General features: G+C 30.1%; 3 protein-coding genes and 1 long non-coding RNA gene across 5 annotated transcripts; 2 read left to right on the top strand and 2 right to left on the bottom strand.

The window, feature by feature from the left end:
* The first annotated feature begins 431 nt into the window (after positions 1–431).
* Positions 432–8089, top strand: LOC111619578. The gene is made up of 3 exons (XR_002755792.1): positions 432–536; positions 623–744; positions 6435–8089. It is a non-coding gene; the product is annotated as an uncharacterized LOC111619578 (long non-coding RNA).
* LOC111619577 lies at positions 1563–8195 on the bottom strand. 2 transcript variants are annotated; one of them, XM_023361322.1, is made up of 8 exons: positions 8084–8195; positions 6416–6565; positions 6015–6355; positions 5818–5951; positions 2634–2780; positions 2451–2567; positions 2090–2392; positions 1563–1998 (listed from the first exon to the last, which is right to left on the bottom strand). In XM_023361322.1, the coding sequence occupies exons 2-8, from the start codon at positions 6545–6547 to the stop codon at positions 1976–1978; spliced, it is 1197 nt and encodes a 398-aa protein (XP_023217090.1). In that variant the 5' UTR covers positions 6548–6565; positions 8084–8195; the 3' UTR covers positions 1563–1975. The 2 variants fall into 2 exon arrangements, with proteins under 2 accessions (XP_023217090.1, XP_023217091.1); XM_023361323.1 differs by having other exon boundaries at positions 2090–2389.
* Positions 8196–9243: 1048 nt separating this feature from the next.
* LOC111619576 (proliferating cell nuclear antigen-like) lies at positions 9244–16712 on the top strand. The gene is made up of 6 exons (XM_023361321.1): positions 9244–9748; positions 12686–12783; positions 12857–12924; positions 13550–13694; positions 13770–13943; positions 16334–16712. The coding sequence occupies exons 1-6, from the start codon at positions 9528–9530 to the stop codon at positions 16408–16410; spliced, it is 783 nt and encodes a 260-aa protein (XP_023217089.1). The 5' UTR covers positions 9244–9527; the 3' UTR covers positions 16411–16712.
* Positions 16713–17184: 472 nt separating this feature from the next.
* On the bottom strand, positions 17185–22580 carry LOC111619575. The gene is made up of 13 exons (XM_023361320.1): positions 22464–22580; positions 21740–21800; positions 21639–21678; positions 21261–21386; positions 20951–21141; positions 20858–20879; positions 20378–20790; positions 20209–20299; positions 19735–19849; positions 19595–19673; positions 18570–18617; positions 18434–18495; positions 17185–18370 (listed from the first exon to the last, which is right to left on the bottom strand). The coding sequence occupies exons 1-13, from the start codon at positions 22505–22507 to the stop codon at positions 18271–18273; spliced, it is 1392 nt and encodes a 463-aa protein (XP_023217088.1). The 5' UTR covers positions 22508–22580; the 3' UTR covers positions 17185–18270.
* Positions 22581–24410: the final 1830 nt, after the last annotated feature.

The following is a 24410-nucleotide window of genomic DNA, read 5'->3' as shown; positions in this document are numbered from 1 at the left end:
GTGACGTTTCCTTCTGAGTCACGTGATTGCTAATGATATCATCATAATTTTTTTTTCGTTTCTTAAGAAATTATACAAAATACCAATTACTTTTTAAAGTTTTGCTACGAAACATAAAATAATTATTATTTATTTATCAAAAATATAAATATATATTTGAATATTTCGTATTGTTAATGACGTAAAAGTTGTCTTAATTAATATGAAAAATATAAATTTTCTTAATAATAAAATTTTATTTACAAATTTTGTTATTACTGTTTAAATAGTGTATTTAATACTGTAATTAAAAAAAGTTTAATTAAGAAGTTTTTTAAACTTCAGCCATCTTTTTTCCCCTAAATAAAACTTTACGCAGAAATGAATAAATTATATTTTAAAATTATAAGAATTTTAATTTAAAGTATTAATTTAAATGACACTCTTTATATAAAATAGCATTAAAATAACAGACGACAAAAGCATTATACAGTGTTTTGTTTTTCACAAAGAGGGCGCCATTTTGAAAATACGACAGCGTTTTATCTCTACGACAGGTATTTTCATTAATTAATTATAATCATTTATTTTTAAACTTTATCTGATTTTTATGAGAATATTCAATATTTGAAACATATTATAGGAAGATGATCTGCCATAAGTCACTTCCAGTAAGGAGTGCCTTTCCTGTCTAGTGAAAGATGTTTTTCTCAGAAATAACATCAATAAATGTATTTATGTCAAGAACATTATCTTCAAATAACAGTAAGTGAGTTTCTGAACAGTAAGAAGGGGTGATTAGTCACAAATTTATCATTATTTACCATATAAAGTATCACAGAACATATTATGTTCAGTTTGTAGGAGGCCCCAGACGAGTGTTAGCCTCCTACAGACATATCGCACGCTATTAGGCATTGTACAAAGTCTAAGATTGTAGTTAGCATTGAATTCTGAGTATTAGACCAAGACCAAGTAACAAGTATGAGGGCTATAAAAGGCCCTAGGAAAAAATGTAGTTTGTTTACGCTTAAAACATCCAGTAGCCATGCAGATAAATAAACAAAAGAAAAGCTGTTTAGTTCAAGTTGCCAGCGCACATTAAACATTGTCAGTCAAATATCGTCCTCAGCTTACAGCTACTCAATTAACTAATAATATATAGAACGGTGTTTCTCAACCGCCAGTCTGCAGAAAAATATTTGACCCATACCGATGCTGGAACAGTTGATTACGTATGACACTTAAATAGTAATCTAGATAATCATATATAAGCAAAATAAATAAGTATAATTCATAGTCGCATATAATTACTGGTCCGTGATGAAAAAAAAGGTTGAGAAACACTGTTATAGAACATTAATATATTAAATGAATTGTTATAACCTCAGAATTATCATACATCTGTCTGAAAATGTTTTGTTAATAGTTAGTTGCTTGAACTACTACGCAGTCATTTTGTTTATTTATATAAATATACAAATTAAGATAAAAGAAACTCATTTAAATTATTTTAATATAAATAAGGATTTAGCATCAGGTTTACCCTAATGTACATAACAAGCAGATTATTACACAAAAACTCAATAAATAATGCTTTATTTTTATACAAGTAAACACCATACATTCATTCATACGTATTCACAAATGTTGAGCTATAAACTCGAATTACATTGTCATTCCTAAAATTTCATTACAGTTATACATTATACAGATGAACAAGGAACTAATAATCCAGGATGACGAAGTGTATTAGTTGTCTCATTTTATAAGTGTTTATTTTGGAAACGTTGCAAGTAACTGTTTGAAAGTTCACTTATGTTAACGAATTCAGGCAGTTAAACAATTGGTATCAACACTGCACTTCGTGTGGATTTTTAAAAGTGAGTTTTAAAAAATAAAATAACTCTATGATATAACTCTATGAATAAACAAACTAAAATATGTGAAGTAAGACATATTTAAAAATAGAAGCTTTCAGCAATTGTGAACTATTTTACAAATCAGTCCCCTCGTAGCCTGAAACGAAAATAAAGGAAAAAAAAAGGTTAAAATTTGTTATTTTGGTATTTTTTTCTATCTAGAAGTATTTATTTTTAGCTATACACACCCGGTATCCCACGATAAGAACGAGGAAGAGTGCAATAGTTGTACGGATGATTAAAAGGTTGCCAGCTGTTGCAAGTTGCAACATCTCTTGCTTGGAAATTCGGTCTTATGTAAGGTTGAGGATTCTTTTGTTTGTATGAATTACTCGACTGTTTTTGATATCCACTCGAAGCTTGATTTTCTGAATATGGCTGATGCATCGGTTGGATTTTCTGTTGAAATTCTTGTTTCTGATAAGTGGGTTCAGCGTAATTTCCGCTTACTTGGATATTTATTTGACTTTTTTTCTTCGGCATTTCGGCTGCTGCATGAATTTATATGTTAAGAATGGGATTTATTCAAAAATTTAACTTAAAATTTACCTGGTGTTTCATTAAAATCACGTCTTTCAAAAGGCTTGTAAGGCTTGGGCTCAGGAATAAAATCTTTTCCATAAGTTGCCGTTTGTAAAGTGCAAGGGTCACCCCAATGCTCGAAGACTTTGAGATTTAAAATAATATTAAAAATTTTGAAATATCCAAATTATTTATAATTTCGCTAGTTACCTGGAGGAGGCTCAGGAGACTCAGGAGACTCTCCGTCTGTTCCTGTGATTCTTTGCAATGTTTGGAAGAATTTTGAAGGTATTGGATTTCGCGTAACTCCTGTAAATGTCATTTCGTCATCTTCAGTTTTTCTTCTTGCTGGAGATTCTTAAAAATAAAATTTAATGATTGATAATTTGTTTTACGTTGCTTATTTTAATTTTTAGGTTTCTTTATATTATTGTCCACATATATTTAATCACTACATGAAATTGTAAATTAAATCAAATAATTTGATCCTATCCGTTAATTTTATATCAAATGTATACTTTCTACGATGTGACTTAATTAGTTGTAATATATTAAACGTAGAAACAGGTCCATTATAAGGAGTGTTAACAGATCATTTGTTCCGGGCCTCGTGTTTACAAATGCCTCAAAATCTTATTATAACTAATTCGTTTTTTCTCTTTTTTATATTAAGAGGGGGAAGTTTATATTTTGTCAAGATTTCTTATTTAAAACAGATGATACAGTTTAATGTGGTGGGTCTATTAAAAGGTAGATAGCTCGAGCCTTTATCGACCTCTGAAAGGCCCTATATAAAAAATATTTGTTCTGAAATCTATGAAATTTGATAGGTAACTTATGTTCGTGATTGATGTCCACTTATCGAATTTTTTAAGATATTATTTTTTCCTGGAATTGATCCTTTAAATGTTTATCTTCAAGATCGATGTTTTTGTTGGGTATTCACAGAATATCCTTAATTTTGACAGGATTTTTTTCTCGTATTATTAATTTTAGTTAGGTTGATTTTGGCTCTAATGGCATAAATTAGAATACATATTTTTATATAGAATGACATATTTTTCAAATTAATTTAAAGATAAAGAGTTTTAAAACATTCTCAACTAAAATACTTTTTAAAAAATTTTATAATGCATTATTTAAACATTTTTGAAATTAGTTTAGACTCATGTTTCATTATTTTACCAAAAAGTTCAGTTTTTTCAATGATAATTCGTTTTTAATACAAAAGAATAGTTTAAATGTTTTCAATAACATATATATTCCTCAAAACCTTCAAATTTAAATTCTATTTTAAATATTTTAAGAGATTTGAATGTCTGCCAATCAATTTAAAATAGATCATAAAAACTTACACTATCTAATTTCATCATTTTTAAAGATAAACTACTATAAATATTTTAAAAATAATATTGTGTAAATCATTTAAACCGTCTTAGAGCTCATAATTTGATGTTTGTTGAAGAAGTTGATAGTATGATTGTTTAATATCCTTTAATATTTATTCAAATATACAAAATCATATGATTTCTAACTTCCGAAATATTCTATTTTTCTATTCTTAAAATTAATATAGATCCTGTGTGAATTGTTAACTACTCTTAGTTTACTGGAAGACGAAGTCGTCGTCTTGTTTAACTGTTTATCTTAAATTTTGATTAACGAACCGAGCAAAACAAGAGATAAGACCATTGTTTTTGTTTCTTCCGGTGTATAATGATTTTCTTCTGTCATAATTTTACGCTTGCCATTGATTATAGTTTTCGTCCATCTAACATGATCACACCCCTGTGATGACAGTTTTTAAAACATCTGTAACGTGATTTATTTGCTAAATGTCTCAGATTTTTACGTTATTTGAGAGTAAGTGCTTCTTGTAAAGCTACTTACTCTCAAATACATTACTCTAATGTAAAGCGAATATATTTCTTTACTCTCTAAACTACATACTACATTTTTCTTGATTTATGTCGTTCATGAAAATCTGAGTTACGTACGTAGATTTTAAAATTATAAATTATTTAGAATTTTAAAAAAAAGAAGCGTATTCATAAATTTCTATATGAAAGGATTTTTGTTTTCTATTTAAGTGTATCAAACCAAATAATTAAACAATAGAGATTTGTTCCAGAGAAAGGTATTGATGGGATGAGGTAACGAGTGCATAGGCGATCTGCCAAAGGGAGGATACATCTCGGGAAGACTTTCTACGGGAAACTGGTACCTATTTAGGTGTTACAAACATGAAGAAAACACGAAACTCCACACGGCCAGCCCGTTGATGAAGCGCGAACCCATGGCCAGTGTTCGGTCGTTTTGTCCACTTCGGTCATTGGTTGGCTTCTCATTAAACAGGAGAAGAAACACTAGAATATTGACACAATAAGCTTTATTTTTGCATTTTTAAATCAACTGCGATATCTATCGATAGAACGACATTGAGGTCTTCTTTAAGAATGGAAAAATAATAAAAATCAATGTGATATTAAATATCACGTTAAATAAATGGATACATTTTAAATCAAGTAAGTAAATTTTACCCACAAATAAATGGAGAGATTATTAAAAACTGGAAAACTTAGTTATTAATATCTAATAAATAATGAAATTTTAATTTCAATGTAGTTTAAGGCCAACGTAGAAGGAAAAGATGAGATTTAGCAATTTTCAATCAGTCGAAGAAATTTTTACAACATACAAAATGAAATATTAATATTAAATTTAATAAAAATAAACTAAATATTCTGTAAATATTATTTAAACTATTGATTAGTAGAAATCTCATTTTATTGAAAAGCATTCGAAAATATTATATTTTAATAAAACTTAACACCTCTGAAGGAATTAAGCGGTAAAAATGCTTTTATCTATACTTTTTTAATATAAAGAAAATAAATTATACTTTCTCATTTATATGAAATTAATAATTGAATGGCTTATATTATAATTACTAGGAAAGAATGATTAATCTATTTTTTAATACTTTATATAAATATATTAAAAATTTAGTAGAATTTAAGATAAAAAAATTACTTAATTACATACACAGAATGGCCCAAAAGTCAGTTAACCATGTTTTTTTACAGAACGTTAGCAATTTGCGAATATACTGTACCGTATGTCAACGCATCATAATTTGCTCACTGAACAAGAAGAAAAATCTGATTTTGAACATTTTTGAAAATTGTAAATAACAAAATACCCGAATAAGACAGTACTTTATTTAGTTTTTACAGTGGTTAACTGACTTTTAGTCCCTCTTGTATATTTCAGATCGTCTATAAGCGTGTCATCTATTTATCAATGTGATTCTGTAGATCTTATTCTCTACGTTATTTATTACTTTGCACACTTGAAATTTATTTGTATTTAAAATGATATTAAAAATACTTACCATTAGAAACATTATCTGTTGTATCAGTCATCAGTTGTAACAATCGAAAAGATTTGGACTGACTGTACTTAGGAAATCCTTCCTGTCCAAAAGACTGTGATCGAATAATTTCACCGTTTGGTGAAATTTTCATGCTAGAAATTGAAATTATGTATTTCATCTTTACATAGAAAATATATTTAAAAATATTTTCTTACCTTTCGAGTTCTTGGGTAAGCAAACTAGCTTGCTTCTGAAATTCCTCCTTTGCATTTTGCGTAGAATATAAGCTTAATGGAGAATTATAAACAGGTTTTACCAATAATTCTTTTTGTCTTTCTACACTTTCAGGTGGTCTGGCCAATGGCGAAATGACACCCTGTAACCTTTTATTAGCTTCTAATCTTTTTTGCATACGTGGGGATTTGATTTCTGATAAATCTATCCCTCCCGGTGTATACGTAAATGGTTTCTTTTCCCTCTTCAACGAGTTGATCAAAGCTGCTGGTAGATTTGTGAACTGATCGCAGACCTCTGGTGTTGGAGGCTCTTTAATGGACTAATAAATTTATAAGATGAGTTTTAACTTTAAATTTAAATAAATCTCATGTAGTAATACCTGTTGTCTTTCTTTCCAGGTAGGAAGACCATTATTTGTTGTTGGTAGAGGCGGTGGCTGAGGAACATCACCTCCACACGCACCAGGTGGGTTGTTTGATTCACTTCCGTCGAAAACAACACCCGGCGCCATGACGATAGGTCACAGCTCCTGTAAACAAAAGTTCATATACTTTATTTTAAATTATACAATGGTTTAATGGACTTAAATAACTTTTTATCTTTAAAAAGTAGCGATATATGAGATTTATAGAGAGTAAACATTCTCAAATTACTTCTTGGAATGATAAATTTGTTGGAATTTATACCTCGCACTTGCTTAGCCAAATCACTGTCACATAAATGACAACAATGTTCTAACAAACTGTAAAAATACACGTCGACCTTCTGACTTATGCAAATCTTATCTCTGTTCGATTTAAAATCAAAATTGTCATTAATACAATTACTTTAAAACTTGACATTAAGCCATAGAATAATTAATGATTTATGCATTTTTTTAAAATTATTACAGTATGTATTTCAGGTAAGGTGAAAGTATATCAGCTCGTGATTATCACGTGATTCTATATATATCGTTGTCTCTACTTTCTTTAATACTTTCCCTGTTCTATTTTTAGAATGTCGCTGGCAAGTATTGCTTGTATGACAAATTCGATTAGTAATTCACATTTTATATAATTTTTTTCGCTAATTAATATTTTAAAAGATAATTTTAAATGTAGTAAAAATTCTAAAACGGACATTAAACATTTTATAAAATTACACACTTAAATTTTGCTCCTCAATAAATTAGCTAATTTTAAAATTGATTTTTAAGTGTGTTTTCTTTAATCTAACTCTTTAAGCTCCCACTTAAAATCAGGATAGTTTACTTCATATAAGAACAATAATATATTCCTGTAAAGCTTACTTCACTGCATAAATAAACTGCCAACAGGAAAGCTTACTATCAACACAATTTTCTTATAACGACAGATTTTTTAAATAATTATTTGACATATAAATAATAAATCGAATGTAAAACCCTGAATCTTCGTATATATATTAGTCATCATAGCAACAAAAATGCTTTAGATACACTGACTCTAAGCCCTACTTTTCCCAACAGACAATTTGGCAATGTTACTCACTTTCTATTTCTGAGGAGTCATACAATTCAGGAATTACAAATTTCCACACATGTTAAGTTACAGAAACTATGAAACAATTAAATATCGTACTTGAAAACTGTAAATTTTTAAGTTAAAAGGAGACTTAAACATCTACAGTGCTAGCTTGTATATAGTTCTTACATATGTAAATTATTTAATAAAAAACAAACTTCAGTACAGGCTCAATTCTTTAATTAGTTAAATATTTGCACTGTAGACATTAGAAACAATAGTAAGGCCACGAATAACTTACTCAGCAAGCATTCTTTTATATGATACTGCAGTGCCTTTATCAAACTATTGGCAAGTTATTTCACATATTAAGAAATTTTGTACGTTATAGAATATTTCAGCAGTGTATGAACCAACATCTAACAATAATAAATTATAAAATATCCTAATTTTTATCCAAAAAAAGCACTTTAATGTTAACTTAACTCTATAACACAATCTCCCACAACGTTTCTGACACCTTTACACACAGAAATTGCAATAAAAAGTCAAGTCAAACTTACACTTTATGGGCAGAGTTATCAAACTAATCAATCAAAACAGCCAATTTCCTAGTCTATAGTAAAGTAAGTTTCTGAAGTTTGTAAGCAGGCGCTATAGAATCGTCTAATTTACACACATGCGCACTTATATATATACATAAAAAAAAACTATTAGTTTTATATAAAATTTTACAAGTTTTACGGTTAACTTACAGTGAAGAGTATAATTAAAACTGTACAACTTTTTCGGTTCTTATATAGTGCCAAGTGCAGAGTAGATTGAAGGTCACTGTGACGTGAACTTGGCATACCGTAAACTTTCATTTTCTGCCAATATTTGTAAATAGTTTCTTAAAAATAATAACAATATATACTTTTTTTTGCGATTTTTTACGCAATTTTAATTATATTTTCATGAAATTTGACTCCTGATAATAAGGGCTAAGATTTTTATATCTTTTTTTATATTTGTCTTATTGTTTATGTTGAAAACAAAGCTGAGCTTGCTGAAATAATAACCAGAATCAGCGATATTTATTTTAAGTTTAAACCATTTTTGCCTTTAAAAAAAAAATTAAAATTAAAATTTATATTTTTGTAAATATTCAATGGAATAATTATTGTAATTTTTTACAATTAAAAGGCTTTAAAAATACACTAATGTATCATCAAGTACAATTTTAAAATATTTTTTCAAATTAATTTTTAAATATTAATTAATAAAAACAACATAAAAATGCATTTTCATAAATTAAAAAATTAATTTAAAATATTACAAATTATTTATTTAATTGTTGTTAGTTTACAATAACTTATTTAAGCTTTAATTTATTTTAAAAAAATAATATAAAATTTTTTAAATAAAACAGTTGTTAATTGTTTTATTTAAAACACCCGTGCTGCCATCTGTTATTGAAGTATGTAATTATTTATATCGTATTTTGTTACTTTAATGTATTTTAAACGTTATTTAACTGTTTATAAAATCAAAACATTATTTTTAATTCAATTTAAAAATAAAATTTATGTTAATTAATAAAAAAATAGAAAAAATATTTTTATAAATTAAAAAAACTGAAATTATTTATAATACTTTAATATAATTTTATTGATTAATAATTGTTCATTTAAGCTTTAATTTACTTTTAAAATATTTAATTCTGTTCATAGAAGTTTTAAACATTAACTCATGCTGCCATCTGTTGTCAGAATATATAATTATCCATATACTGTTTGTTACGTGAAATAGATGAATATTGTCGACGTGTTTATGACGTGTTTTAAAGTGAAAATATTTATATTTATTATAGATTGCGTGCATTTATAAAAGAAAATTATGACGTCATAAAGATTACAAATTTGCGGGAGTTGTTACGTTTTCGTTGTATACAGTATCATAACACACTTGGACACGTAGCTCACACGATTCACGATTCACCTGTTTTTAAGTTGTTTCTTAGGTAACATGTTTGAGGCACGTCTTGTAGAAGGAGCCTTATTAAAGAAGGTTTTAGAAGCCATCAAAGATCTAATTAATGAAGCAACATGGGACTGTGCAGCTACTGGTATCAGTCTACAAGCTATGGATAATTCTCACGTTAGTTTAGTGTCGCTAAATTTAAGAAGTGATGGATTTGATAAATTTAGATGCGATAGAAATCTCTCACTTGGAATGAACTTGACCAGGTGAGTCGATATAAATTCTCTTAAAAATTAAAAAATTTAGGGAACTTGTTAACACTATAGATCAGTAAATATCAATAAACAATTTCATGCCTGATAAATTGTTTCATTGATATCAATGGACTCATCATAAACACACACAACCAAAAAATGGCTAAATTAGTAGATAATGAAGCCATATAATTAATTAACTTAACATCTAGTCTTGGACAGTAGAAAGTGGAATCTCATTCCATCTTCTACTGTCCATACCTGAGATTGACCCATTAACCAGATTGAAAAGTCTAAAGGTGTGAATATGCAGACGTGAGTGAGCGAGAAGAGGCAAGATATGATAAACATCAAACCATGTCAGATATGTGCAAGAACCAGAAATTCGCTCTCACCAGTGATATTTTTTGCTTCTTGCTTATACATGTTTTCCTTTGCGAGAACTATATCGCTTGCAACCTCTCTCTTGCTACTAAATTTGTGGCTGCATAGTCACACCCTTAGTCTTGGGTCCTCTTGTGCCAAGTGGCACACTGGGCAACCAGCTGTCTCCAGTGAATGCAATCAGCTGCAATGGTTTCAGCATCGTCCCATGGAATGCTAATCTACTTTAGATCACTACTACTTTATAAAGATACTACTTTAGATCTTTATACATAGAGCATCAAGTTATTTGTGGTCGACATTGTTTCTTTTCCCACTACAGTAATATCCCAAACTTACGCGATAGGTGGGATCGAGCAATAACTGCATAACTCGAATTCACGTAAGTCTGGGTATAATTTCGTAATTTGTGTAAAATCCAAGTGGAATGTATGTAAGCTAATAAATGTTCTCATTAATCTTATCTTGTCTTTTGATTCGTTCACGGTTACAAGAAATCACCACACAGAGTCTCTCAAGGCTCTGTAGATATAACAAACACAGAAATAAATAACACAAAATAAATTGTAGCTATGTGTCAATTCCACGTGACACATCCGAACATGTAAGCTGAACAATAGTGTGGGGGGAGTGAGTAATCAAGAGTTGTGTGGCACTCAAACAAAAGACGAATTGACAAGATTTGAAAATTGCGTAACTCCGGGTTCGCGTAAGTCGGGATAGTGTAAGTCGAGGTATTACTGTATGTGGTTTCCTTTTCAAGGCTGCTTTTGTTAAGCATTTCTCCATTAGACAAAAATAGATTACATGCTCTGCAAAACACATTCTATGTTCTGTAATAATGTCCTATAGTTCATGTAGGCCACTTCTTTTGATGACTTCCTCATTTGTGATGGAATACATTTCAGAGAAGTGTTCTTTGTGTCTTTCTTTCCATGTTTCAAAGGCATAGATTGCAGTTGGAATTGAAAACATTAGAAGTATTTAAACTACTACCTGTTAAAGATGCATTGATTAATTCAGCTGAATGACTCAGTAGCAAGTTCATTCTTACTGATCATTCAACTTTAGTAGACTTTTCTCAGCCAAGTAAGAATTAACAAATCTCTTAAGATTACTTCTAGGAGTTAAAATTTCTCTATTTAGTAAACTTACATTAATTGAGAAAAGTAAGTTGTGTTTCCACAATTAACAACTTTTCTTATAATTTGAATTACTAAATCAATCAGTTGAGATGACAAATATTGATCTCTACATTTTTATTTGCCATTGATCATCAAGACCTAAGTAACGGTGCATAAAGGAAAATGTTAAATTGATATATATTATTTTAAATGTCATCTTTTAAATTTAAGCTGAGGAGGGCCAAACAAGTAATTCGGCTGAAATGCTTTTGTAAAAAAGTCAAATTAATAGAAAATAAAACACCTTTCTGAATGTAAAAATTCTCATTTACTTAGGTCTTGGTGGTTAGTGGCAAATAGAGAAATAGAGAGATCATTATTTGTCATCTCACCTGCACTAATTTAGTGATTCAAATAATTTAAAGAAGCCACCCCTCATAGTTTTACAATAATAACTACTATTCTAAAATATTAGCAGTCTTTTTAACACTAAAATCTGTACAATGACTCTAACTTGAGCTAAAAGAACAAGCTTTTAGACTGGAATTTTCCTGCAGATTTCAATGAAATGATGTTACAGTGTTAAATATAAATATGGCCAATTTATTATAAAAACTGGATTTAATAAATCACATAATAGCTTAATATTGCTGCATTATTAAACATGGTCAGAGTTAAGAGTATTTGTAATGAATATGAAGAGTGTAAATGTTTAGAATCAGTTGAATTTTTTTAATATAGATTTTTTTCATTGGGGTAAATTATAGTAATTAAGCAAAGATAATTTAAGTGTGTACAACTAGAACTATTAATTTTTTTTTAATTATTAAATTTACTAATAAAAACAAAACAATAAACAATCTATGACTATAAACTTTGTAAGCCAAAGAAAATTGATTTTTTTCACTGAAACTTAACTTATCTTCTTAACATGTACAGTTCTTTTTAGTACAGAGTAAATAAAAGTGGAAGTAAATTAGCCTTATTTAAATGTTTTCAATTATGAAATTCCAAAACATAACTTTAAGATTAAAAACAGAAACTTTTTGGGGCACTTCTCAATTCAAAGTTCACAAACAAAAAACTGTCACTGGTGCTATGCATTTAATTTAGTACAGTAAAATTCTAGTTTTCTATCAAGATGAATTTATGATTTTCTAGTAGCAGTGATATGTAGATCAGAAATTATAATTTCAATAATTAATATAATTTTTTGGTTAAATAATTATGATCTTTTGCACTTACAAGATAAACATTTTATTTTGTTTTCCATGAATTATCTTAATACAGAACTTTGGTGAATTCTAATAAGCAATTTATTATTTACAGCTTATATTAGTCATTCTTTACTTCACTTTCATTCATATTCAATTGTTTATACATGTATAAAATTATAAATAAATAACCTATACTGTATATAACTCTATTTTTATTTTTATAGCATGTCAAAAATTTTGAGATGTGCCAGTAATGACGACATCATTACAATCAAAGCTCAAGACGATGCTGATTCAGTCACTTTTATCTTTGAAGCATCAAGTAAATTTCTAAATATTTATTTAATTTTCATTTTTTACAATTGAATTTAAATCAAAAATTTTAATTGCATTAGATCAGGAAAAAGTGTCTGATTATGAAATGAAGTTGATGAATATAGATACAGAACACTTGGGAATTCCTGTAAGCAAAATAGGTAAGATTGAAGCTCTGAATGATCAATTTGGCACCCAAGAATTGTAGAACTCCCATACAAGCAAAAGAGCCGAAGGAACCATACATGTACATGTAACTTTTTGCAAGATATCTTCCTTCCAAAAATCAGTTTTTAACATGTATCAGTATATTGCCTATTCTCCATGCTTTGCATTGCCATGGCATGCTATCACTTGCCATGACTGATGCTCTGCATGTAGTTGTGCTTCAGTACAACAGCGAGCACCTCAGTGCCTAAGTGGGGTGAGCCCCACACCATCTCTAAAACTATATAACATCAAGTACTCCATGAACAGTCAAGTGGGCTACTCAAAGCCAGCATAGTCACATGGGCTAAATAATTAAACACAATGGTTGTAGCAGAGTAACACAACTTGTGATCTTATTGCATGCCCTGATTTCCAGGACTATCACATGAAGGGTCGCATGTAGAGGTATGGTTACTTTGACTATTTTGCTCCTACAAGTGTGCTCTACAACTCTGATAAGGTCCCAACTATCTCATTCAGAACTTGAATTGTACCGCAAAATATATTCACTAATAAGACAAAAAAGATTTTGTCAATTATTTAATTAATGCTTCTCTTTATAGGATACAGAATATAGTGTAACTATAGATATGCCATCTGTAGAATTTCAAAGAATCTGTAGAGATTTAAGCCAGATTGGTGATTCAGTAACAATTAGTTGTACAAAGGATGGAGTAAAATTTTCAGCCAGTGGTGATTTGGGTTCTGGTAAGTATAAATGCTTATGTGAAAATTAATTAAACAGATTTAAGCAATATTTTTATTATATTTGTAAATATATAGGAAATATCAAATTATCTCAAACTGCAAATGTGGATAAAGAGGAGGAAGCTGTAATTATTAATATGCAGGAACCAGTTTCTTTAACTTTTGCATTGAGATATTTGATCTCATTTACAAAAGCCACACCACTTTCCAATAAAGTACAGTTGAATATTTCAGCTGATGTTCCATTAGGTAAGTTTAATTAATTATTACATGTTTAATTACTACATTGTAGCCCCAATAAAACATGGCCTGATATAACAACAATTGTTTATAGTGCAACTCTCAATTTTACATCTTTCATTTCATAAAAATACAGTAGATTCTTTTTAGTGTCAAGCCTTGTGGGACCATATATAAGGGTTGATGTTAACCAATAATTGAACTTAATGAGTATTATATAATTTTAGGCTTAAAGAAATTACAATATCTATGCAGTATAATTTTCTATTTCACTAAACATTTAATTGCAAGACTATAAATTTTTCTAAATCTTGTACATTTCATCCAATTGAGAATATGAAAAATTATCAGAAATTTCAATTATTTTTTGCTTGATTTCCAAAACAATATTTATTAATTTACATTTTGGCAGTTTAATACACCTGTACAATATTAGAATGTTACTTTCATATATTGTGCATATAGCTATATGAAACTTTAAACCTCCTGAAAAAGTTTTGAAATGTTGAATACATTTGATTATATTTAGTTGCAAGTTAATGAAGGCAATGATTCTGAAATCATACTGAAGAAAATTTTTAAAGTCCTTTGTAAAATGTTCTGACATTAAGCAGAAGGGATGTTAGCATTAATTGAATTTAGTACACTATGAATATACTTCAAACTAGAAATGGTAAGAGTTTAACTAGATTTCAACTTAAATGGAGTTCAGTTTACACTAAAGTCTAGGTTTGTTCGGATTGGGATTATTAAAAACTGGCGATAGTAACAATAATTCACTGTTTATTTAAAAAATTATTACATGTTCGTAATAATTATCTTCAGCCTTATTATTCCTGTGTAAACATGGGATTGCTGACACCTGCTTAATTATGTCAAACTTTCTAATTGGTAAACAAATTGCACAATAGTCATAAGTAGGCAGACCATAAATATTTTTTATTTTCCATATACAGTAGAGCATCGTTTATCTGAAAGAATTCCAGTTTGCAAATTTAAATTTTCACTAGTGCTGTGGTGCTGCAATCTTTGGCTATGTTTTGGGCTACTCCAATATTTTTTATGTTTGTATATTTGTTTTAGCTGGTAGCACTGGCACTTTTGTTTGGTGTTTTTCTGAGGACTGTGTGTCATGCTTAATAGAACGTTTTTGATACTAGATTAATTTCTAAAGTATAATTTTTTTTTGTTTTTATATTTTTCAACATATTTATTTTGTTTGTAAAAAATAAAGAAATAATTTTTAACAATACAATAGCCACAACTATTATTTTAAAAACTTTACATTAAGCTTAACATCAACGAAAATTCAACGCGAAACAACACGTTATAGAGAAAAATTTCAACATAGGATAGATTAATATATTTTTCGTACATAATTGGTTATCCGAAAAATAAGTTATCCAAACAACCTCAGTCTCCAATTGATTTGGATAAACAATGTTCTACAAAAAATAGGCCTGTTTTTGAAATTTTTAAATGATATGTCAAATACTGTAAGTTATATTTAATCCTATGTCAAATACAGCTGACATTGTTTTGGCACTACTCTGTAGATAGATGCTAAAATTACATTTGTCTATGGCCAGATGTACTGTACTTCTTGTTGTTAATCCTATACCTTTATTAAATGTAGGACTGGCCAGAACCACTAGGTTATGGTTGGGGTGAACACCACCATCCAGTATTCTATGCATTTGTGACCATAGTTGTATCCAGACTGCCTGTCACTTTAGTGATCTGAGAAAAATCAGTGTGTTCAGCAACTGTCTCAATGCATTTTTTCTCACTTATTACAACAAAATATATAAACGGGATTTTGGTAACAGACTTGCTTACAGTGCAGACCAAAAGTTTCAAACTCCATCACCCTGTTATGGATAGCCAAGGGAATTAAAGCATCAATCCCAAGGAACCTAAGATTGAATCCAAGGAAGCAACTACAGGAATTTTTAGTGCCCACCAATGGCCAAGTGGTCTTCATACCCTGAACACTGGGAGTTTGGTCATAGGTTCACACCTCATTCAGACGGGCTGGCCAAGTGGAGTTTTGTAGGTTTTCTGCATGTCTATAATGCCTAAATAGGGGCCAGTTCCCTTAAAAACACCTCCCGGAAGGCATCCCCTCTAGGCAGATTGACCAAGTGTTGCATTGCCATAACTTAACAAACAACATACAACCAAGAGTTTTTGAGAAAATCTGTTCAATATGTAGGACCCTGATGAGAACTGAAGGTCCTAGTGTCCTTCAGGTCTAGGTATGATGGATATGACTAAAAGTTCTCTTATTGCCTATAGGGCAAGAGGAGTTAAAGGAAAAACTCTTGTGTTATTTTGGGACTACAATGTATTTGAAAGATTCTTTTTTCCTTTTTAATGTATAACTTTTCTTTTTACAGTTGTGGAATACAAAATTGAAGATAAAGGTTTTATAAGATATTATTTAGCACCAAAAATTGAAGATGCAGATGATTAATTATTGGCATCAACATATTGTACAAACATAACTCTTAAAATGCTTTTTATGTAATGAATCAATATTTCTTTAAAAGAAATTTTTATATTTATGCATTTTCAGAAAATTATTCCTATATCAAAATTTAATGTTTAATATTTTAATGTTTAAAAATTATCATAAATGATATAAAAATTTTATTTTACTTTGAAAAACAATGAAATCTAAGAAGATTTTGCATGAATCCAGGTTTTAAAATAATTAACTGGATCAAATATTTATATAATTTCCAGAAATAAATGAAAACATTTTTTATTTTTCTATTCAGTTTGGTAATCATGAATAAATGCATTTCACAAATTGATATGTACAAATTTCATTTTTGTGCTATTTAAGTCCTATTACTGTACATAAATCTTAGCTGAAGAACTACCAGATTCACCATATTCATTAATAAAAATTCGTATAATACTAAAAAAAAACAAATTCTTAAACAGAAAACTTACCGTGCACCTTATTTATGAAACATTTTTAGATCTATCTTGTATATTAAGATGTAAAAGAACCTTATACTAAACAATATCAATACTATAACTGGAGTAAAATACATTTAATAGTTTAAATTCATAATTATATGTATATATGTTGTCTCCATTGCAGGCAGTTGTGTTGGGAGGTATTGTTTGGGCAATGTATTGACAGAATCTGGGAGAAAAACTGTTTATTTCCTTCATTTGTTAAAAAGATTGCAGATCTATTCACTTCCAAGACATGACAACGAATCCCGAAAGACATTTGCATCCTGATTTTAAGACTCAATTGCTTAATGAACTTGTATCATGATACTAGCAACAAGTGTTGTTTTACAAAGAACAAGGGAATTATTAGTTTCAAGCATATTTGAGTATTTTCTTTCATTTGGAAAAAGATTCGGAGTAGGAGTACACCTTACATTTGGGTAAATAAGATATATATTATATATTTGAAAGAACAACAAGTATATTAACTTTTATTTTAACTTGGTTAAACCCACCTCCATCAATTAGAAACTGCATTGCATGTCATTGGCTCACAGAAAATAGTTCTTTGTTATTTATAAAATCATTAATGAAATACTGTATTGGTCACTTAGCAATGATTATAAATGTAGTTACAGTATTTCCTATTTGTTAAATTGGTGTTTATAATGAATATTTGAACATTCTGAATCATTAAAAATAAACTTTTCAGGTAATGCGCATTATAATGTGTTGGTTTTGTTGTCCATTGCAATAATTATAGTTACTCCAAACTTTGTGTATCCTCAAATTACAAAAAATGTAAATACAATTAAGCATCGACAAGGAGAACTGCCGAGGAGCTCGGATAAACGAATAGTGTTAAATGTGTTTAAGTGTACCGATTGCAGCCACGACTTCCTCAGGAGGATTAAAATGGCATGGAACATGTGCAGATACAGTTCACAAATAGGCTATATTAGCCTATGCTAATCCACGTGTTCTCTAAAATTTATTCATCAAAACACAGATCTACGTATTACAATACACTAACTATTCTTTATAAACTTAATACATGATACAATAAATAACTTAAATGATCAATATATTAAACAATTAGTTCACAATTTTGAATAACGTAATTAAAATGAATATTTTTCATCTATGGAAACTGAAATTCCTATGTGGTTGTTATATAATTTAGGATCAGTTTCGTTTCACACGCTCTTCTTTATATCCTATCAAACTTAGATGTTTTTAAGTAAAATTTATCTATAATATTTATGTTTTCCTTATATAAAATCCAGATAAACAAGTTATTATACCAAAAGATCGGAAAATAAACAACTTAAACTCTTGTTTATTCTTAATTTGTGTTTTATGTCTAAGAATCTTCGTCTTTCGAATTGTTTGCCCATTTAAATTCGTTGGTGCTTTGCAGTTTATTTATCTTTTCGCTCATTTTGAATAAATCTTTTTTCAATCTGAAAGAAAAAAATTCCTTAGTAAATGTATTTGTTACGGCGAGTACAAAATTTATATTTTACTTTGTTTTCTGTTCGACGATCTGATCGAGATTCGTGGCCAATTCCTTCACTATTCTGGCTAGCTGTCAACGATTTTGAATTTTATATTAAGTTACATCTATGACTCAATTTTGGGTATTTTATTTGGCATACGTACTTTCGATACCTGTCTCTTCTTTTCTGTTAAATTTATCACTTTTTCATTCTGTAAAGATATGAAAATTATTTTAGTGAACTTCAACATTTGTTCTCATACATTCTTTTCAATGTGTAGGCATTAAGTTTTTTTGTTTTTTTTTCTATCATACTTCATGGATTTGCAGTAGACACGAGATGGTTCTCGTGTCTACTGAAAATCCATATCATACATATCAGAATTCTTAGGCTAAATAATTCAAAGAGATTCCTAATATTGGACGGAGTCACGGTCATCTATGTAAAATACTTGAAGATTCGGTCCATATACAAAAGTGGAGTCCATAGTTATTTTTGGTAATATCAAAGTTTAGATACAGAGATGATGAGGCTCACGCGGCACATTCGATTTCAAAGTGCACGCGACATATTGGGTGCTATGTGCTGGCCCCAACAATGGTCGAGTGGATAAAACCATCGAACTCTGGTAGTCGGTCACGGGTTTGCGAGTTTCTTCAAGTGTCTAGCTTCAAAACGGGCAGTTTTCGGCAGAAAGTCTACCCGTGAGGCATTCCCCCGTTGACAGATCGCCAACGAATTGCATTACCTTATCCGAATAATCTTAAAGTGTTACTTAAGGTTCCTATGGCCTTTGCATTTCAAAACTTTAATATTGCCAAAAGTATTTAAGACTATGCTCCTAGTTTCTTGAAATGGCAGCCTTTAGCTATTTTGGTTAATATATATCAAACTTATAATTAGCAACTTAGTCAATTAGCTAAAAATTGTGATTTAACTTTCATGATTACTCCCAATCAAAATATTGCAACACCCTCTATATTATAAATTTTTTCCATTTCTGACTCTGCTCTGCGGGCACTAACAGTGTCCGAGTTTTTCTCATACTCCCAGGTTTAGCAATATTACATTTAACTAAATTATGCTAAAATTAGAGGAAAATTAGAATATTATATTCAAAACTCTCTAAACATTATTACCTATCTCTAATTAGTTTAAATATGGGTGACAACCATAAATGCCACTCACCATTTCTGTCATGGATTGCCACAGTTGTGTTCGAACTAACTGCAACGCCTCGTCGACGCTCTTATCGGTTTCCCCTTTACTGAAACTATAATTTTAAGCCAACAGCGACCAAAACTAATTGCATTACTTTAATACCTTACCTAATTTCTTGAACGGTATTATCCAAAACACTTAACACGATTTCCAAATTTGTCAGATCCGATAATTTCTTATTTAAGTTTTTCCCACTCCAAAATTTTGTTCTTTTCAGAGATTCTGGAAAATACAAATAGTAATTAAATTATGTTATTCATCCGTTAGGATACGAATACACTATGAAATACACTGAATTATTGTTTTGTATGGTTGCTTCTGTCTTAAATTTGTGGTTGTTGCACCGCAATTGTCTGTTTTAGTGAATGTAAATGTCTCCCTTACTTTATTTTACATTCATAAAAGATAACCCTTTGTGCTCGTAACACGAAAAACTAACCAGCTCATAGCTTATGATTTGTCAGTGCCTCATGCTCTCAAATCAATCAAAATCTGTACTAAGCTACAATCATATTCCTTAACACTAATAATAATTTCTAGTATTGTTATTTTCATTTTACTAATTAAAATTCAACTCTAACCTGTTAAAATATGAGAATCTCTTCGCAATTTCCTATCTTGTGTATTCTGTAATCTCTTAGGATTTTGCCTCTTCACTCTGAAGTTTGTAGACTTTCCAAATTGAAAAATCGAAGTAAAAATTATTGTATTTACAAACTCAAACACCAAAATGTATAGATAAATACTCACAAAATTGTATGAATTTCTATTTTTTGAAATACTCTTAATGTCCGAATTCTTATTTTGATACAGGAGAGATTTGCTTCTGGTTAAATATGAATATCCACTTCTTTGCTTTCCTGTATCTTCTCCTTGTTTATAGTCGATACTCTCATCTCTTTGCTCACTTGTAACAATTTTATTCACTCGATTATGTGACATAGATGATCGTTGCTCTTTATCATCCTGTTTAGGATCCAAATTCACTACCTTAACTATTGAATCTGTTGTTTCTTGTTCTTGTTTAATTATGTCTGTATCAATTTTGTTACATGGTGTTGTCGTCGAAGTATTCCTGAAATTCGGAGCCTCTTCCATTTTGCTTTCACGAAAAATCCGAGGAACTTTATACCCATTCTGATGATCGTCCAAAGAGCTTGTGCCTATAAAACAGATATTTTTTAATCTAAATTAATTAATATTAACAATTACAACTAGTAAAATCCTTACATATTTTTGATTTTTCAGATTGCTACAATTAAAAAGAAACGTAAATTAATTCGTAAGTTGCACGACTGCAAATAATGCCAAAAAATACTTTACTTCGTGCTTGTTCAAGTCGTTTATTTCCCTTAACGCCACTCGTTGGTGGTCATGCGATGTGTATTTGGTCGATACAATTTCGGCACTTGCACTTTCAATGGGACTAGGCCAAATACACTCACCCATCTGGTTCCAAATTGCAGTCTTTTCTAGTATGGATGAACTCTGTTTAGGAGTACTCGCCAAAGAAGCTGAAAGGAATAATTTTGTTAATCATAAGGTGAAATGTTATGACCTTTATTAAAGGTTAACTATAAAATGATAGGAGAGTCCTTTCACTTTATAGTTTAAGTCTTTAAGGTGCAGTTACCTCTATTAGAAGCTTCATCTATGAAGACAAATTCCCTCAACAGATTTCGGTTTACTTCATTTTGCTTTCCCAAAGTCAAAGGACACTTTGGAGTTCCTAACGTTTCTTCATTGCCATTTAATTGCTCTAAATGAAAATTTTTGATTTTTAATTATACAAAATATTTTAAACAATACCTGCTTTTTTTCCATTGCTATTGAAGATATACGGGGTAGCCCAAACATGAGTTATCTATCATATTCCGAGTACAATTGCAAATATGAATTGTAAACAAGAGTTTTAGAGCATTCGTTTTTAAAATTCATAAAGTAATAATGCAACAGGTTAGTTCGTACAATGGTTAACTGATTTTCGGGTTACCTCGGTACAAATCTTTACCTCTTTTTCTTTTAGTCCCTGGTTTTCTTTGGATATTTTGCTGAAATATATTCAAAATTTCAGACGAAATATTAAAAATTAACTCAAATTTCCATACTTACTTCATCGATAAAATTTTCCAGGGAAACATTTAAATTGAAAGTTCGTTTTTCAGGTTCTTTACTAAAATATATAATAAAACTTTATGTAAATTGCAGATTTTATAAAGATAATTTTTTTCTAATTATTATCGTCAATTAAATATTTTTTTTTCTCATTTTAAATCATCGCCATTCATCATTTTATGATATACAGTACACTATTCGTGATTAGTATCATACGATAGTTCAGTGTGTATCACAAATGTGGATCCAATATCCTCCTTTCTATTCATTACGGAGGTTATGGCACCCCGTATAGGGTCTCTTCAATATCCAAACTTAACAAGTTTGCTTAGGTGCTGGCAGGTGCACCGAATCAAATTTGACAGAGCATTTGGCAATCGGAGACCTAAAATCGACCATAGAATTCTTATGAATCCATTCATCAACATGGAAGATTTGTCTAGAAGAACATAAGAATAATTAAAATTTGTACAAAGAAGGGGCAGGGAGATAACTTCTAATTAGTATGCCTAGGACCTTCATTGATTAATACTCATCTTTTTAAGATGAGTATTAATCAAGTGTGGATTCCCTGTGAGCCCCTAAGAGTGCGGGGCCCTGTGATACTGCACAAGTCTATACGAAGCATGAACTGTATTCAAAATATAATTCTTAGCATCTAGTGACACTTAATCTGCACTTAAGTGTTGATTTATATCTAAAATATACGAAATAAACTTACGATAAATTTAGTATCAATTTCTTACGGCTTTCGTAAGTTTTCATCTTTCTATTGGGAACAAAAACGGAACTCGATTTCCTCTTCCTGCCTTTACTTCAGCTGTTTATTGCTGCAGCTCCAAACGGGATGAGGAATTTTCAGGTTTTTTTTTGGCTATAAATTTTAATCACGAGTTTTTTAAAATGCATAAAGATAATTAAATGGGGATTTTTGTGCATCAAAAATAAAATGAAAAAAACTATCGAATTTCATGTCTATTTTAAAAACAAATCGCCGAAAATTCATTTTCAAATTTTCTTTAGTTGCCAGAAGGGAATCACGGTGGCCCCTAAAAACAACTACTGTAAATTATTCATTCAATTGCATTTCTTGTGTATTAAGAAAAGCTCTGTATTGCTGGGGTCTCAAAAACTCAACTGGGTCCGGTCTCGCCATCTCAGACGCTTCGGTTTCAAGTTCAGTCCAAGTTAGCTAAAGTTCTTTGTGGCCATTCTAAAGAAAAGGAAGACTCTAGCTACATTCTCAGTGGATCCTATACGACGTGGCCTCTTCTTCCTATTTACTATGGAGACTGGTCTCTCCTCGTGCAGTCATCAACGTGTGACAATTTGCTTTGGGACAACTCAGAGCTACAGGATGAACAGAAATTTATATAATCAATAACATGCTTCAGAAATCGTTGTAATTGAAGAATCTGAAAGATAATTGATATAAGTCTTCAGTAATCGTTACGTTTGCATTTTCATAAAGCCCATCGTGGGTTAGGCAGCGCCGGCTGTCTCCTGTGCTACGTTTACTACTTTAATATTGACCACTTCTATGAGGACTTTCCCGCATTCAGGAAAAGTCTGCTTCGAGAGTAAGATTTTTGGCACCTCATGGAAGTGTTTTCGTGACGAAGCAATATGGCCGCGCACGTGGAAAACATAGAAAACGTGCAGTTTGTATAGGATGACGTGTTTTTTTTTTTACTTTTGTACAGACAAAATCAATTACATTTTGAAAAGTTAGCTGAAATTATTTTTGTTTCATATATTACCTCGCAAGGAGAAAATGGATAAATTCAGAAATTTAAATCTGTTTATCTTTAATTTTCCTGATAAAGAATTTTTCTGTTCGTTATGAGAATGTTTGAAAGATTATGCTACGTAGAATGCTTCTGTATGTAACTATGCGTCTCATTAATAAAATAGTTCATCAGCTATTTGTTTCTTGTTTTCCGCAGCATCTCTCCTTTCACATTTCGTCCATTGTCACAATCTTCATCAGCATCTTCCTGTTGCACATCTTTCTCCATATCGGGACTTTCGTCACTTTGTAAAACGTAATTATTGTGTAAAAAATAGCTGGGTACCACGATCACGTGCACATATTTCACATTGAATATGTGAAGCGATTTCACTCTCCAAAATCATCAAAATACTTACTCGATAATTACGTGTTGAGCCTAATCGTTTGTTGAAGTGTTTTTGCTTCATAGATTCATCCCGCAAAATAATTCATATCCTCCAGCGATCCCTTAATTGTACTGACGAATAATACACTATATGAGGAGTACCCAATGTTATGTATTTAATAAACAGTACTCGATTTAATGGTCCTAACATTACATAACATTTTTGTAAACATCCCGCTTTGTTTGGCAAAAGTTAAGTGATCTGCTATTAACAATATATAATGGTACTATGTAAAAACTATTTTGCTAATAGTGCCAATTTTTGTCATTCGCCAAAATAAAGTCTCACAAAAGAGCGGGTTGCAAACTTGCTTGGTGAAGCCGGGAAAGTTATGCAACTCGTTAATAAATATTTTTGTGAGCAATCTGTTCTAGATATTTCGATTTCCTGTTCGATAAAATTTGGTTAAAATTATGATTATGTTTAGAGTTAGTGTAAAGGATTTAAACAATTATTTTCAACATTCCTTAGCACGTAATAATTGACGTAA

The sequence above is a fragment of the Centruroides sculpturatus genome, unplaced genomic scaffold (assembly GCF_000671375.1).
Source record: "Centruroides sculpturatus isolate CEXI.00-Female unplaced genomic scaffold, Cexi_2.0 scaffold261, whole genome shotgun sequence".
NCBI classification, from domain to species: domain Eukaryota; kingdom Metazoa; phylum Arthropoda; class Arachnida; order Scorpiones; family Buthidae; genus Centruroides; species Centruroides sculpturatus.
Note: the sequence above shows the minus strand (reverse complement) of the source record. Positions and strands in the feature narration are given on the sequence as shown.